The sequence below is a fragment of the Aythya fuligula genome, chromosome 3, assembly GCF_009819795.1.
Source record: "Aythya fuligula isolate bAytFul2 chromosome 3, bAytFul2.pri, whole genome shotgun sequence".
NCBI classification, from domain to species: Eukaryota; Metazoa; Chordata; class Aves; order Anseriformes; family Anatidae; genus Aythya; species Aythya fuligula.
In genome coordinates, this window is record NC_045561.1 from 28,035,477 (window position 1) to 28,050,641 (window position 15,165).

Below are 15,165 nucleotides of genomic sequence, written 5' to 3' on the forward strand. Positions count from 1 at the left end.
CTCCAAAGTAAACACAGATGTCAGGAGTTTTAAATTATACGTTTAAAATTGTCAAAATAAGAAGTTAAAAAATAACAACAGAATTAGCAGTAATAAATTATGATGCCATTTAGCTGAATAACAGCGTAATGTTGAATGTAGCTAATACAGACAGCCACATACTGGAGGAAAAACAAAAAAAACACTCAAAGGAAAAAGCAAGTCTAAAGATTTTTCAGCATATCTTTAGAAGTTTTCCGTATGAACAATGGCAATATGAAGTAACTTTATAAGTTGCATCCTCTGCTTTGTGGATATTTCTCCCCTTGGGGTAAGGGGGACACGAAACCCATTCACTGTGTTTACTAAAATATATGAATAAACAAAAAAAGTTTCACTCTCTCTCCCTTAAGTATACAGCTGTGTTTCCTGAAAGTTGTGAACTGACCTGATGAACAATTTCCAGCTGGGTGGAGGAACTGGAGGAAGGGTGCAACTGCTAAGAAGGTGCTGGAGCCAGAGAATGGACTGGGTCTTGCGTTGTTGAGAAAGACATGAAAGTTTGAACAGGAGGTAGCAGCTACCACTGTGAGCACCAGCAGTGAGTGGTGCTCACAGAACCCTCTCTCTCTATTGTTTGATAGACAAATATTCCTAATAATTCCCAAATTACTCATCTTGGGCCCCTGTCTAAGAGGAATATGCTCCTCAAAGAAAAGCCTTGAAACTTTTGCACCCTTATTTTGCACCTTGCAACTCTGTGCTTCACACCCAGCACATACTCTAGATGCTCAGACTGTGGAAGACAAAGGAGAAAGGCTGAAGGCAACATCAGGAAAAAGCCTAAGAACCACAGGACTTAAAGTGGATGTTTCTAGCCTAACAAAAATAAATCTTAACACAATGTAAACTTCAACTTACGTTTTTATTGCTACATTTTTTTCTATTCCATTAATTTCATAAAATTTTTCAGTACGTCTGCAAAGTTTAAGTACCCAGTTTAGTTCACAACCCAAGACAACCTATGTGACATCGATATCTTCTACTGAGCAAAGGATAATACATTTCTGTATCACTACTGAAAAAGAAGGAATTCAAAATTCCATACTAAGGAGGTCTGTGTTAAAGTTCTGCTTTACTGCTAAAACTGGAACTTCAATGTCTTCACCCAACCAATGACTCTTAACACCATCAGATTTCAACATAAATGGCCACTTTAAAGTATGAAGCGTATCTATTAATGAAGGAGTTAGTGAAAAGGTAAGAAAAAATTAACAATGATATAGCAAAACTGAATAAAACACTTTATCTAATATCTGATGGACAGTCTTGTAATAAACAGTGACATGAAAATAAATTGAACAGACTTGCTACTGATCTTTCTGATCTTCAGTGATCTAATTTAGTCTGCAATAATTTTTTTTATTGGTGATGTGGAAAAAAAGTTCATTCTCAGGTTCAGACTACAGGTTAAAAAGGAGGGAGAACAGAACATTACTTGTAAATGCATTTTATAATATCCCAAATTAAAAATATTTTTAAAAATGAATGTGAGTTATTTAGGTATCTGCTCAATTTTATGAAATGTCAAGTTCAAAAGCTTCCCTCGTATGTTAATTTTGTGGAGGTAGACTTAAGAGCTTATCTATGAGGAAAATTTTAATAGACATACATAGCATTGCAGTATACTACTATAGAGACTTTTTACACTGTGATGAAAAATCTATTTTAATTCTTATTTAACTAATTTACTTTTACTTTTTGGTATAATTTTCAATACTGTTAAAGGAAAAGGTAAGGATTAATTACACTTTCTCACTAATCTTACTACTGAGCATTAATTATTTTATTAAGCTTCCAAATGCACAAAACATTAATTTGATATTGACCCTATTCATGTTAATGAAAACAAACTGAGACAACATTTACTGATTTTTGGAAATCCCATTCTTCATCAATTGTAATTTGAGCAAATCTTCAACCTATCTAAACTGCTATCACCCTCATGGGGAAAAAAAGGAATCTACCATTTTCCAGTGAATCATGAGGTTTAGATCAGAATCAAGTTGATGAAAAAGCAACACAGGGGCTGGTTTTCATGAAGCTCAAAGAAATGTAATCGCTTTGAGGTTTCTATTCCTTTATTAAATTTAATCAAGAATGATCAACACATTCAAAAGTTATTAGATAGTGAGTGAGAGGCAGACAAATGAACATAGAATAGCCTGCAGAATGCTGTAAGCTCTCTTTCCATTGGTCAACAGGAAAATTGGAAAAACATGAAGAATATTTTAAAATAAAATATATATAATACATAGTAGTTGCCATTCACATTCAGTCTTTAGGAATAACAGTATTCTTAGCCTCAAGCATTCAAAAAATTTCAATTAGGTCCATATCCCTCAAAAACCACCTTAATTAGTAATTGGGATTATTTTAATTGCATAATGATAACAACTGTGTGTAGCATTCCTATTTTCAAGTTGTTTTGTGCAAACAGGATTCAAAACTCTAGAACTTCAAGAAATAGAGCTCAGAGTACATGATCTTCAAGTTTAAACTGAGTAAAATTATAACCAACCACAAGAGCTAACAATGCTACTCTAATCAAGTTTAAGCGACTGGACAATTCCAGTTAAATAATTTTTTTCAGACATCAGCTTCAGACTTCTCTTTTTCCTCAAAAAATGAAACAATGTGCATGTTATTCCCATGCACAGCTTTCTTATCTAACATAGCAAAAATAGAGCATAGGCCCACTAAATTAACTGTATTTATCTGAATAAACTTGCAGATCACTTAGGAAATGTTTAGGTGTACAATATACCCTACAATGCTCTTTTTCTTCTTTTAAACTTTGATCACATTATTTTCTTGCACAGTGAATTATCTCAATGCCTTTGCACACTCTAGGTTATAAGAGAGTGGAAAAAGGCATACAAAATCTGTACACCTAAGTATATTTCACTCATTTTCTTTGCACTTATATTTCTGTCAAACTTAGTTACCATCAAAAATCAAATACACCTTAAGTATTGGATGTTGATTATTCCATTCAAAAACTGACATAATATTAAAACTATAACCTCCCTTACCTTTGCAATAATAACTTCTTTTTTCAAAATCTTCATGGCGTAGTATTTCCCACTGGCCTTCTCTCGGACCAGGATAACTTTGCCAAATGTTCCTTTGCCCAGTAGTTTTAAATAGTCAAAATCATTCATTGTCTATAAGGAGCAAAGAACAAGGATTACCAAGACTTCTGTTATGCAGTTCCAATATATACAAAAATGTTTCTGCATATAATCAAATGATATTACCAATATAATAAGACCAATTTACAAAAATAGGTACACTTCTATGATTAAGCTCATAATAGCTATATCCTTAAACCATAAAGGTGTATTGATCACTACTATTAGTACGGTTCCCTAAAGTCAAATACTGCACAGTATACCACACACACACACACACACACACAATTTTTAGAAATCACATATAAAACAAGACCTTATTCTATACCAGCATTTCATGAATTCTGCAATTCTAAGAAAGCTCATCAACTCCTGTACTACCACAATAATGCAGCATTTCAGCAGGCTTTTCATAACACCAGCCACTGCACTACTGTTTGTTTGTTTTGTTTTTTTTGAATATACGTAACCCTTGCTGCAATATTCTACCAGTAAGAGTATACAGTGACATTTGCATGAGAGGTTGACTTCTAAAACTCTAAGTATAGATTACTATTACATGGGTTTTACATTAATAAATACAGCTCCAAAAAGAAGGAAGTGTCAAATTTTAATCTTTCATGTGATACCATTATAGTGAATTGTCAAGCATCTAGTATTGCCTGAGTTTTGCAGAGTAAACATACTACAGCCACAGGCATCCAAGAGCTGGTTCCACCACCAGACAATTTGAGTTCCATTTGGGAAGCATAACGCAGCAACTGCAGAGTAGCTCTGTGCAGGGTTTGCCTTGGATTGACAATACAGTTTATTTGGCCAACTCAGGACCAAATCGCAGTGGTTTCCACAATGCTTTTTTTCAGCCTAATGTGTTACTGGTTTGGGTGCAGCACTGCACAAGCACACAAAGCCTGTTAAGGTACCCAGGAGCATTGAGGAAAGCAGTTAAAAGCTCTGAAAGACAACACAACCCACGTACTGCAGGGTTGCTCCTGGGCAAGCATGTATTTCTCACTCTTATTTGGCTGTAGTAGAAAGGTAGTCTCAACAGTTATTCTAGTTCTAACACCTTTTCTCATCAAGCTTCATTTGTTCACTTTGCTTATCGACAGGATATATCCACAACAGCCACCCAGGCAAAAAGTGAAAATTTTATCTTAATGAGTATCAGAAATGTTGTCTATTCCATAGGAATACTGTTGGCTACACCTTAAGTAGTCATCTCAATAGGTAGGAGATATAAAAAAAAAAAAGAAAAAAAGAAAGAGAAGTCACCTTCCTAAAATAACTTTGCCAGAAGTATGCGGTTGAGAAGCAGATAAATGTGGACCCTAGACTTGTTTCTTTTACTGCTCATGTGATTATCTTTGAATTCCATAAGCCTTATTGCTGACTAAACACCCATCTTCTCTAAGGAAAGGAAATTCTAATTCTGCTAACCGTTCCAGAAGCTACACAAGAGTGCTTCGGCTGATTCTCCAAAGGAAGCCCTGTTTTTCACAAAGGATTATTAATTAAAGGCAAAATAAAAAAATAAAAAAAGCAAATGCACAAAATACATCCTTTGAATAGCACTTTCTAAGCTCCAATGCTACTATGGATGGGAATACCAGGCAGGATTCCAACTTGAAAAGAGGGCCTCTGCTGTCATAGATGATACAACCCCTGTTATAAATGCATTAAGCATGATTTAAGTATAGATTACTCATGATTCTTCCTGATTTTTCTACACTGTTCCAATGGGAAGCCTATTCCAGACACTCACAGTCTCACAGTCTGGAACTTCTTTCTACAATCTGCACATGTATTCAACTCTTCTTTTTATTGACTGTCCAGTAGTATCAATAACTCTCCCCTTCTTTCTTACTGAGTAATATGCCTCCAAACATTTATAAATAGTAATTATATTCTCTCTGAGTTTCAGTTTCACTAAGCTAAATCTATTTAATTCTGTTATGTACAAGGAAAAGAAAAGATCTTGCCTTTCTTTTCACCTTCCTACTATCCCTTTCTTACACCAGTTGCAGTTTCAAGTAGCTTTCTTGAACAATGGCATTCTAGATAAACTTCTATTTGCATCTTATGAAACAGAACTAGTACTTTCCTTATTCCTACTAGAAACACCTCTAAAAGTGTCTGTGTATCCCGTACGCATTCCAGTAGTGTAGAGTTACTGGGCATATTCCCAGTCAGAAATATGTAGTCAGAAATACTGGCAGCAAAATACATTTGCTCCCGTGGGAAAGAATAGAGGACAAAATTTACCTCTAAAATCATTTATTCCTTTAAATTTAAGTGCTGAGACTGTTACCATAGATCTGAAGTTGCTGTGTTCCAGTCCTGCCAACAAACTGTGGAAATAATTTATGCAGTCACTCACCCTGAGTCAGTTTGAAATCTGCTCAGGAAGGGGTTAGAACTCAAGTTTCATCAACACATTAGTGCTGTAATTCCCTCGTTTGGAGGTCTTTGTCCTGCAGCTTAAAAGCTCTTTGGCTTTAAAAATTTTTCAACAAACTAGTTCAGGTAACATCTGAATAGCTGGATGTTGCAAAGCTTAATTAAAGATGCTTTCCACATATCAATTGTCTTGCTAAATCAGGAGAAATTACATATTTTTCCCATGTAATGTCAGTTCGGTAGCTGCTAAGCAAACTAACCTTGGTGAATTTCATTCTTGGCTCACACGTAAATTGATGGGTCTGGTTTTGCTGCCAAAAACAATTCACATCAGGAAGAATAAAACTCCATTTTATCCCAGAGAGAAATATGAGTAACAGGGCTTTCAGATAATACTAAAATACTTACTAATACTTTTTAGTTAAAGTAAATTCACGCAAGAAAACTTGAAGTTTATGACCACAGACTTAATGATCACCTTAAATGATCAACTTTTTCAAAAACTAATAAAATGTGCTACAACTAGTGATGCACAAAACTGGGAAAATTATAGGTAAGTATAAATGCAGGTCTATCATTAATGCATCTATAGATTTATTATTAGTACAAGAAGCTCATATTTCATTCATTGTATATCAGTGGTTACAAAATAATTATGAAACATTTTCCTGTCAAAATGAAACTTCTGTTAACAGTAAACTCTAGGATTTGGATCATGCACAGACTTTAGAACCAAAACATAAACGATGCTCAAGCTCAAGAAAAGTATGTCATACAGCTACAATTGTACATCTTTTTAATACTTAGTCAAAACCTACAATAGTTACTTCTCTATAAATATTTTATGATCTTTTTTATTCCAAATACTGATCCAACTAGTAATTAAAAGTGCCTTTTATGGCACTAGCATCCTTTCAACACATTAGCCTTTTGTTTATCAGGGTTCTAATTTTTTCTTCCATTTATTCTGTCTCCAGTCATATTCCTGCAAACTCAAACTTTAAATAATTTTGAGCTTTCTTCTTTGGTTAGGAGAGAAAAGGAAAATACACACGACTTGTTATAATCCTGATAAACAATGCAAAGAGTAATTAATGTAAAACAGCAAGAATTATTAGAGGACAGACAATAATATTAATACATGGATTTTGATTTTGAACTGGCATATGTGAACATTTTTCAGTCACAAGCTCCTAACCTTTAACAAATTGTTCTAAATCAATATATACTGCCTTAATACCATAACCTATTTAATCTTTGATTCTGTTCATAAAATTATTTTTCTTAGCTCTACAAATAACCTGTTATATAAATGCAGGACATTTTCACAAGGTCATAAAACATTCAGTAAGTAATGGAGAGCTGGTGGAATGCAGGTGCCTTATGCAAGAGGAAAATGCTGTCTATATTAGAAAGCACTACCATCAATCTAAAAAGTTACTTCCCATCACCGACAGGAATATCAAGTGTAAGTAATAATTAGTAGTAGCTTTTTATCTATATTGAGAAAATGGCACTGGCAATCAATCTGAGGTTGGTGATTTTCGAAATGGAAGGAGCACATAGTTATTTTCTAGTCATGTAGCAAATATAATCAGCGCATTTATTGTTTGAATTAAAATATCTTTTACAGGAAAGTATTGGAAAATGCAGAGATAAGTAAAGGAAATCGCACGTATGTTTTTAAAAAAGGCTGGATAGAAGGGAGTTTGAATAACAAATTTGTCTAAACCTCTTCAAGATAGACTTTCATGATAAACTTCATTCTGTATATTACATATCACCAACTATACTGACAATTTTAAAAATAATATTATTTAGCCTGAACAAATCCCTCTCAGCTACCTCAAAATACAAAGGGACCATTAGGAGGATTAAGTAAGAAACAATGAAATACAGATGGATTTTTCACTGTAACCTAGAATTTTTGTTTTGATTGTTTCCTTTCCACAAAAACTATTTCCACTCATATTCATCACTTGGGATTCCAAGACTAAGATACAAAACAAGCTACAGTAATTAACAAGGGAAAGTTACAATTTATGGAAAAACAAGTCCAATGCACATGTACATGCATGAGTATGCATAAACATGCATTAAAAAAATCTATTAGCTTTGCTATGTCCCTCTCTGTACAAGCGCAACTGGATCACATGGAAATCACTGTTGACTGGTCATAACCACCCCCCAAAAAAAAAAAATACCAACAATTTTTTACTTCCATCAAGTTAAAAGAAATACATTCAAGGTCACACATCCTACCTTGGGAATTCCTGAAACTTACTCTGTAAAAGAGCGTTCTCAAATTATTCTTTTTAATTTTGTTAACTGGTACAACATACATGTAAGATTGTGATCCAAACACTATTACAATGTTTGTACAGTGTACCCTAGTACTACTACTACCACTACAGTCACAACTGCTACTTCGTCAACTAAAGAGAAGACTTCACAAATATCACAGTCAGTATTTTCACAGAATCACAGAATTTCTAGGTTGGAAGAGACCTCAAGATCATCGAGTCCAAACCTCTGACCTAACGCTAACAGTCCCCACTAAACCATTTCCCTAAGCTCTACATCTAAAGGTCTTTTGAGACTTCCAGGGATGGTGACTCCACCACTTCCTGGGCAGCCTGTTCCAATGCCTCACAACCCTTTCAGTGAAGAAGTTCTTCCTAACATCTAACCTAAAACTCCCCTGGCTCAACTTAAGCCCATTCCCCCTCATCCTGTCACCAGGCACGTGGGAGAACAGGCCAACCCCCACCTCGCTACAGCCTCCTTTGAGGTACTATAAAGAGCGATAAGGTCGCCCCTGAGCCTCCTCTTCTCCAGGCTGAACAAGCCCAGCTCCCTCAGCCGCTCCTCGTAGGACTTGTTCTCCAGGCCCCTCACCAGCTTCGTCACCCTAATTTTGGGAAGTCAGGATATCTACTTTGATAATTCTACGACAACCATCAAGGAAAAACACACAAAGAAACTGCCTTTGTGCTAAAGGAGTGAAAAATGACAAAAATCACACACACACAAAACAAAAATGCATTTAACACAACAATTTATGTAGAAGATGGGCAGAACCTTCCCATCTTCATTCATAAAGTTATCAAATTCCCTCACAAAGAAAGGCCAACAGTTCTACTGATAAAGAAATACTTAGCAACCGTAAAAGGTCATAACTTCTAACAGTTAAAAATTTATGGGACCATAAACAGCATAAAAGAGGTAACTTTTTCCCATACTTCTGATCTTCCTTGAGAGACTGGATTTAGAGAGAGACTATCAGAGACCTGAACAAAGCCAGCTCATAAAGGAGCCCTTTGCCCACACACAGAGGGAGGATCTTGGCTCAACTGATCACAGACATGGGCTTGATGCTAAGGGCAGCAAGCCAGTCAAATTGAAAGACTTGTTCGCCCAAAATTTGCTTACCATAATGTTCACAAAAGCAGTCATGAATCTAGTTGCAAGCTCAGAGCAAACAAATTTTTAAAATATGTAGATTTGAAAGAGGAAAGTAATAGTTTTGCAAGATTTTAAGCTGTGGCTTAACAGAAGGTTATGGCAGTAGTGCTAGTTCTAAGAATAAAGTCTCCTGATGCTCTCATTCTTTAGAATCTTAGCAGAAGGCTTAGAGATGATACGCAGTGCAGGGTAACTCAAAAAGTCTGCCAAAGAACACAAGACCTTGGGAGATAAAAACACAGATGCCATAGCTAAGGGTGTACTGAAAAACTGGTGGAAAATTTGAAATACTTCCTAAACCTGAGGGATGTTGGTAAGCAAGTTTGGAGGCTTCCATAAGATTGATTGCTGTTTCCCTGATAATTTTCTCACTTTTTTATTCCTACTGAACTCTGAGGAGTGATTTCTTTTTTTTTCCTCATTACATTACTTTTGGTTTATCTGAAAAATCCATTCTTTACTCACACTGCACCCTGAAAAACAAATTTGTATATAAATAAAAACCAGTGAAGCTACAGAAAACTAACCAAAGAACCACAAAATGCTCAGCCTTCTCTAAAGCCTATTTACTCCTGCTATGGATCTGTTCAAAACATTACAGTTTACTACAGGTATTGAAATTCCTTTCAAGGAACTAATTTTTAAAAATTCCTGATATGCACAAAGAATATATCACTAGGAGTTTTCATCCAACATCATGAGGAAGAAAACTCTACTTACAAAGAATAGTCCAGCAATGAATAAAAGCAGCAGTTTGCTACAATTTCTAGTATTTGAAATGTTACTATTACTGTAGAACTTAAGTGGCAATATTGACACCATTTATCAAAATTGCAAAGTGAAAAAGTGTCTCTGGTTCTTCCAGCTAATCTGGCCAGGGATGTTGCTGTCATGTCTGTTCCAATCATGTTCCATATCCTAAACACTGTTTTCTTTGTAAATCTTTTGCTACCTTTTAGAGAGAACAGGCCACTCCTCTCTGCCTTGTTTCTTAATCTGATTATGCTCTTCTACTCATATGTATACCGTCTGGTGCATGCACAAGCAAAATTTGCTGGGCATAGATGTAATATCAGGTGACAAAACAAGCTTGTAGGACACAATGTGCAAAAAATCCCTGAAATTAAAGGAAATCCAGTACAAGAAAAGGCAATAAAAATGCGTTTAGGAGTTATAACTGAAATGGTTCTGATTATGTTAACAACTACAAATGCTTGAACAGAAGCTTTTCAGAAACAGTTCCGCAAAGAAATATTTTTCGCAATTTCTATTAACACAGAGGAAGTAACAACTCCCTTCATTATGGTCTCTCAGTACTTTTTTATTCCAAAAACTTCTGAGAACCTTTTGTTAAGTCTCCCAACAGTCAGAAACCTATGATTTTCAGTTTTAGCAAAGGAAATTCCTTGGTGTTATCAGTGTGCTCTTCACTGGCTACGCAGACTCCATTCCAATCTATTATTAGGTATTGAATATCACCAATTTTCATTTCATGTTTGATTTGTAGAGTTAGTTTTTGGCTTGTTGCCAAAGCCATTAAATATTCTGTAGCACTGCACATGCACTGTCCCAGTATCTTCAGCATTTCTTAGAGCATAAGCTGCAAGACAGAAACAAAACTGATCTTCCTCCTACTCGTATTCTCACAGACCCTTTTGTTGTACTGGAAAATGCACTGAACTGTGAACAAGGAAAGCATACGTTTCAGATAAACAACTTATATTAGACAGCATTTATTTTGACACCTTGAAAATGCTTGTTTTTATGCAGTGTTTTTGTATTCCACTAAGAGGATACACAAGCTTGGAATAGTGGTCAGATCTTTAATAAAGCAAACCCAAATCCCTTCCACATAATCACACAGCCTCTTAGAAGACTGACACATCTTGAACACAGCCTCTGTCTTGCTGTCACTTATCGTATTTCACCCTGGAACACAATCACTAAACCTCTGTGCTGCAAGGCTAAAAGTTCAATGCCAACCTCTCCAACCTGATAATGTATGATGAGAGTATTGTTACACCTGTACATAATTAGCTTTTACATTTTTGTTTAGTAAAGAAAGCCTAGAAAATTACATACAATGAAACCACATAAAAGTACTATGCTTGTACTGCAAACTCAGGTTATCAAAAGTTAGGACATGATAGAACTAAGATTTCCTGTCACACCTTTGTTATATTCATAAGGATATAGTTTAGTTGTCAGCCACTGATTTTTCTATAATTCTTGCTTCATATAGTGCAAAGAACAAAACATGCTCTATGAGTAAAGGCATATGTTCAATATTCCTTTTCACTGTTCATCATTCAAAGACATTCAGTTACACTAGCTGTGGGACTATTATGCACTGTCTGCAGACTTCCACTTAATTTTCTACAGCTTTCATTTTCTATCTAGAAAGAATGAAGCCAGTCCTATAGAAACAGGTTATTATTTCTCCTGCAATTTCAATGCTTTTCTTGAGCCATGTCAATCCCATGTAGTAAACGAGAAACATCCATTTGAATCCCTCATTATTCTTCAAGAGCAGTCTGTACCTCCAAAAACACAAGAGAAAATGGAAACACAAAATAATAACAAATTTTGTGTAACACTATCTTTTAAACATACATTTAGTTGTGTGTTTGTCCTGTTAACTCTGAAGGTACACCTACAAGTATGTTGTAGCCAGCTATGCTTATATTCCTACTTACAGCAGAAGCTGCAAAGGATAGCAAAAAGTAAAATATTATTTTCTTGTATGTCACTGAAAATAAAAGCAGAGTTATTTTCCCAGACAGCAAAACCAAGGTCATTAAAAGCCAAGTCCTGCTAGCTTTTCTCATGCAAATCATCTAATTTGTACTGGGTATTATTTGCATGAGAAAGGGGGCAAATCTACTTGTCTAAAGAAAATATTTTATTTCTGTATTTCTAAAAAAGTAAACAAATGAAAAGGGAAAGACAAAAATAATATTCAAACAACAAGCAGAATGCTAACATCTGCCTGAATGGTTGAACTTTGTGTCTGAAAATTGTTGTAGCAGACAGCATAACAAATAAATAAAACTAGAGCAGTACAGCTTCATTGAAATAAAACAAGTATTTACTTTTATGCTTGTAATATGCTGAAATTTGTGTACAAACACTATTGCTTGTATATTGTTATACCAAGTAGACCATTCTGCAGAAGTTACTTACATATTAGACTTACTAGATATTTTTGAAGGTTATTACCTTTCTTTTATGATGGGTTGTTGAAGCATCCATCTCCTCTTCTCCTATATTGTCTATCTGTGAAGTTGGACTACAGTTCATCCTCTCCTCTTCTTGCCTCTGAAGTCTGTCTGCAACAGCCTGGATTGCTTCTGTCCATTCTTCCCTATCACGAACAGGCCAACAAGCATATTAGAAACTTATAAAATTGATCCAAATAAATTATATATAATGTTTTTCACATGCAACATTGCTTCATTGTGCAATTTTCATGTTACACAACAGTAGACTCATATAAATTAATTGTTTCAATTTCTTTCCAAATTCTGCATAACAGAAACGGTGAAATTAATCAGCATAAAAAAAAGAATCACTGCACAGTTTATTTCAAGAATTAACAGTATCTAATCTTGCCAATACTTTAATATTGAAAGCTTGAAAACTCTTGCTACAGGTATAATACAGGTCAGGGCATAGTATGTCATATCCTATCTGATATTGTATGATAATAATCTGCTACTTTAAGAGTGTTTTTGGTGTTCCCCCTCACCATGAGAAAATAACTGTTTTATTAATCTACACCATATGTTCAACTCTTTGTCTGTCTCCTCTTAAAACTGAACTTATTGGCCAATTTCACATGCCCCTCAGAATCCAAGGTCCTCAAAGATAATTAAATTCCAACACACACCACAAAAACCAGCAGCTGCATGGAAGGCGCAGGCCCAGATGAGGGTTTCCACCGAGGGAAAAGCAGGGGCAGCTGAGCCCCTGGCTACTTGGCATGCTGGCTGGTCTGCATAGACCTAGCAGCAGGCCAATCTGCACACCACAGACCCACACCAAGTGCAGTATCTGCTGCTTTTTGCTCAGCCAAGGGATGCAAGAGGAGTCTGGTGGTGTTATGGAATGCAGCAGGAGGTACAGTGCTGCATACACAGAAGGAAGATACGGTGGAGTAACAGTATCATGGTAAAATTGAAAAGCTCTAAGTGAATACACTAATACATGTAAAAGAGGAAACAGTGCAAAAAGCAAAATCGTTGTTTACTTATTAATATAAACAATAAGAATGAAGCCAAACCATAGTATTGGTCTCAACAGGACAATGGAAAGACACAGTGGATCTAACCAGAGATACAGTAAAGATTATTTCAGCAAGGCACATCGTCCTATCTTCTATAGAGTTCTGGTGTCTTAAAAAAGTTAACTCTTAAGAGTGTGTTTGTGTTACTGAAATAATAAAAGCTAATAAGCAACATAAATTATAACAAACGTACTGCTTTCTGTGCCAAAAAAAAAAAAAAAAGGAGCACATTAGGAGGAGTAAAAGGAAAATCTAAGACAGCAAGGCTGGAAAATACTCCAAAAGCAGGCTTCTATTGTTCAAAATTTCACACTTCAGAGACATATCATGACATAGTTTTGGCTTATTTGAACACACTCATCCTACCTAGTTGCAGGCAGTTTTTACACTAGCTATGAGCTCGGATCATACTTTACAGAAGCTGACATAAAATCTTCAAATAACTGTTCAGAAGTGCTCAGAATGTCACAATTCCCCACTCTGATTATTGAGCAATCCCAGCTGAGACTTGTATATAACGAATACAGAAAGCAGAACAAAAATAAAACCCTCACCGTTCCTCCGGAGTGTCTACATGGAACGTCCTCTCTATGACAGTGGTCCACTGAAGACATCTGATAATGAACGTGTTTGGCTTTGGTCGCTCTGTTTTCATTAGCTGACATTCTAGAGAAATACATGACATTTCCTCCTTTATACATTGCCAGTTAATGGGTGAAGAGCAAATAACATTACTTTGATAAAATACATATAGTTTACATATACACCTATCCAGCACATAGCAGGAAATACAGAATGCCAATATAACCATGGGCTTGAACAAAAGGTAGAAGGTAATGACCATAAGGTGAAGAAATCAGTCAAAGGAATTGATGGAGCTTGTTCTGTTCCACATATAAAGAGAGTAATGTCCATTTGCAAACTAGGTCTGTTTTGAGGGTAAGAAGAGTATTAGATCCCAGATTGCTCCAGTATGCCAAGGTAACAGCAGTAGCCAAAGGCACATTTTTCCATCTGTACCTGGCAGGAGGAATATGACATTTTTCCTTCAATGGTAATCATGCTGCAATAACTCAGGCTACCATCAACTCAGGATTAGATTTATCATAAATCTTACCTGGGAAAATTCAGATGCTGAAACCAGTCTGATTATTAAACAGGATTACCCCCCAACACACACCCTGGGGCTGCCCCAGGAAGTCATCTGATTTTTCTTAGTGGCCCTAAGCAGAACCAGGTCCACCTAGACTATTTCTCCTGCTTCTCTAAACTCTTTCTACAATTCCCCAAAGTAGTAATTTCAAAACCTCTGTAAGCAAATATTTCATCCAGCTATAAGAAAATTAATTATTTTATAGCTAGAAGACTTTTCCTAGCATTTAATGCAACTGTTCCAATAATTTAAGCATATTGGTTTTTGCCCTGTTGAGCAGTTTATTTATTTTAGCAGCTATCCCTTTTAGACATCTGAAGACTATTTTTTCTCTCTTCAGTCTTCTCAGGCCTACATCAGTTCAACCAGTCTATCCTCACAGGTTGTGCATTCAGATCCAAGATCTTTCTTGTCACTCAAATCTAGACATACAGTAGACTATCTACTATACCTCTGTCACAAGAGCACAACACTATCGATTCAGGCAATGGTTCGATGAGACTGTATGCTAGATTTTATAATACAGAATACTATACTAAAAAAATTACATTTGTGTGACGCAGAACTCTGACCTACTAGAACTCTTTATTCATGCAAACATATTTAAACAACTTTTTTTTTTTTTTTTTTTTTTTTTTTTTTTTTTGGGAAGACAAGGTTACTCTGTCAAAAGTATGACTTGTTTTTTG

The 15,165-nt window shown here is 35.6% G+C and overlaps 1 protein-coding gene across 2 annotated transcripts in view; it reads right to left on the reverse strand.

The window, feature by feature from the left end:
• The window catches only part of AKT3 (AKT serine/threonine kinase 3), a 150,974-nt gene that overhangs the window by 44,174 nt on the left and 91,635 nt on the right, over positions 1-15,165 (reverse strand). For both annotated transcript variants that reach the window (XM_032185287.1, XM_032185288.1), the window contains exons 4-6: positions 13,878-13,989; positions 12,258-12,402; positions 3,075-3,206 (exon numbers count right to left, since the gene is read on the reverse strand). In XM_032185287.1, coding sequence (XP_032041178.1) covers positions 3,075-3,206; positions 12,258-12,402; positions 13,878-13,989 — 389 coding nt within the window. The remainder of the gene's footprint in view (positions 1-3,074; positions 3,207-12,257; positions 12,403-13,877; positions 13,990-15,165) is intronic.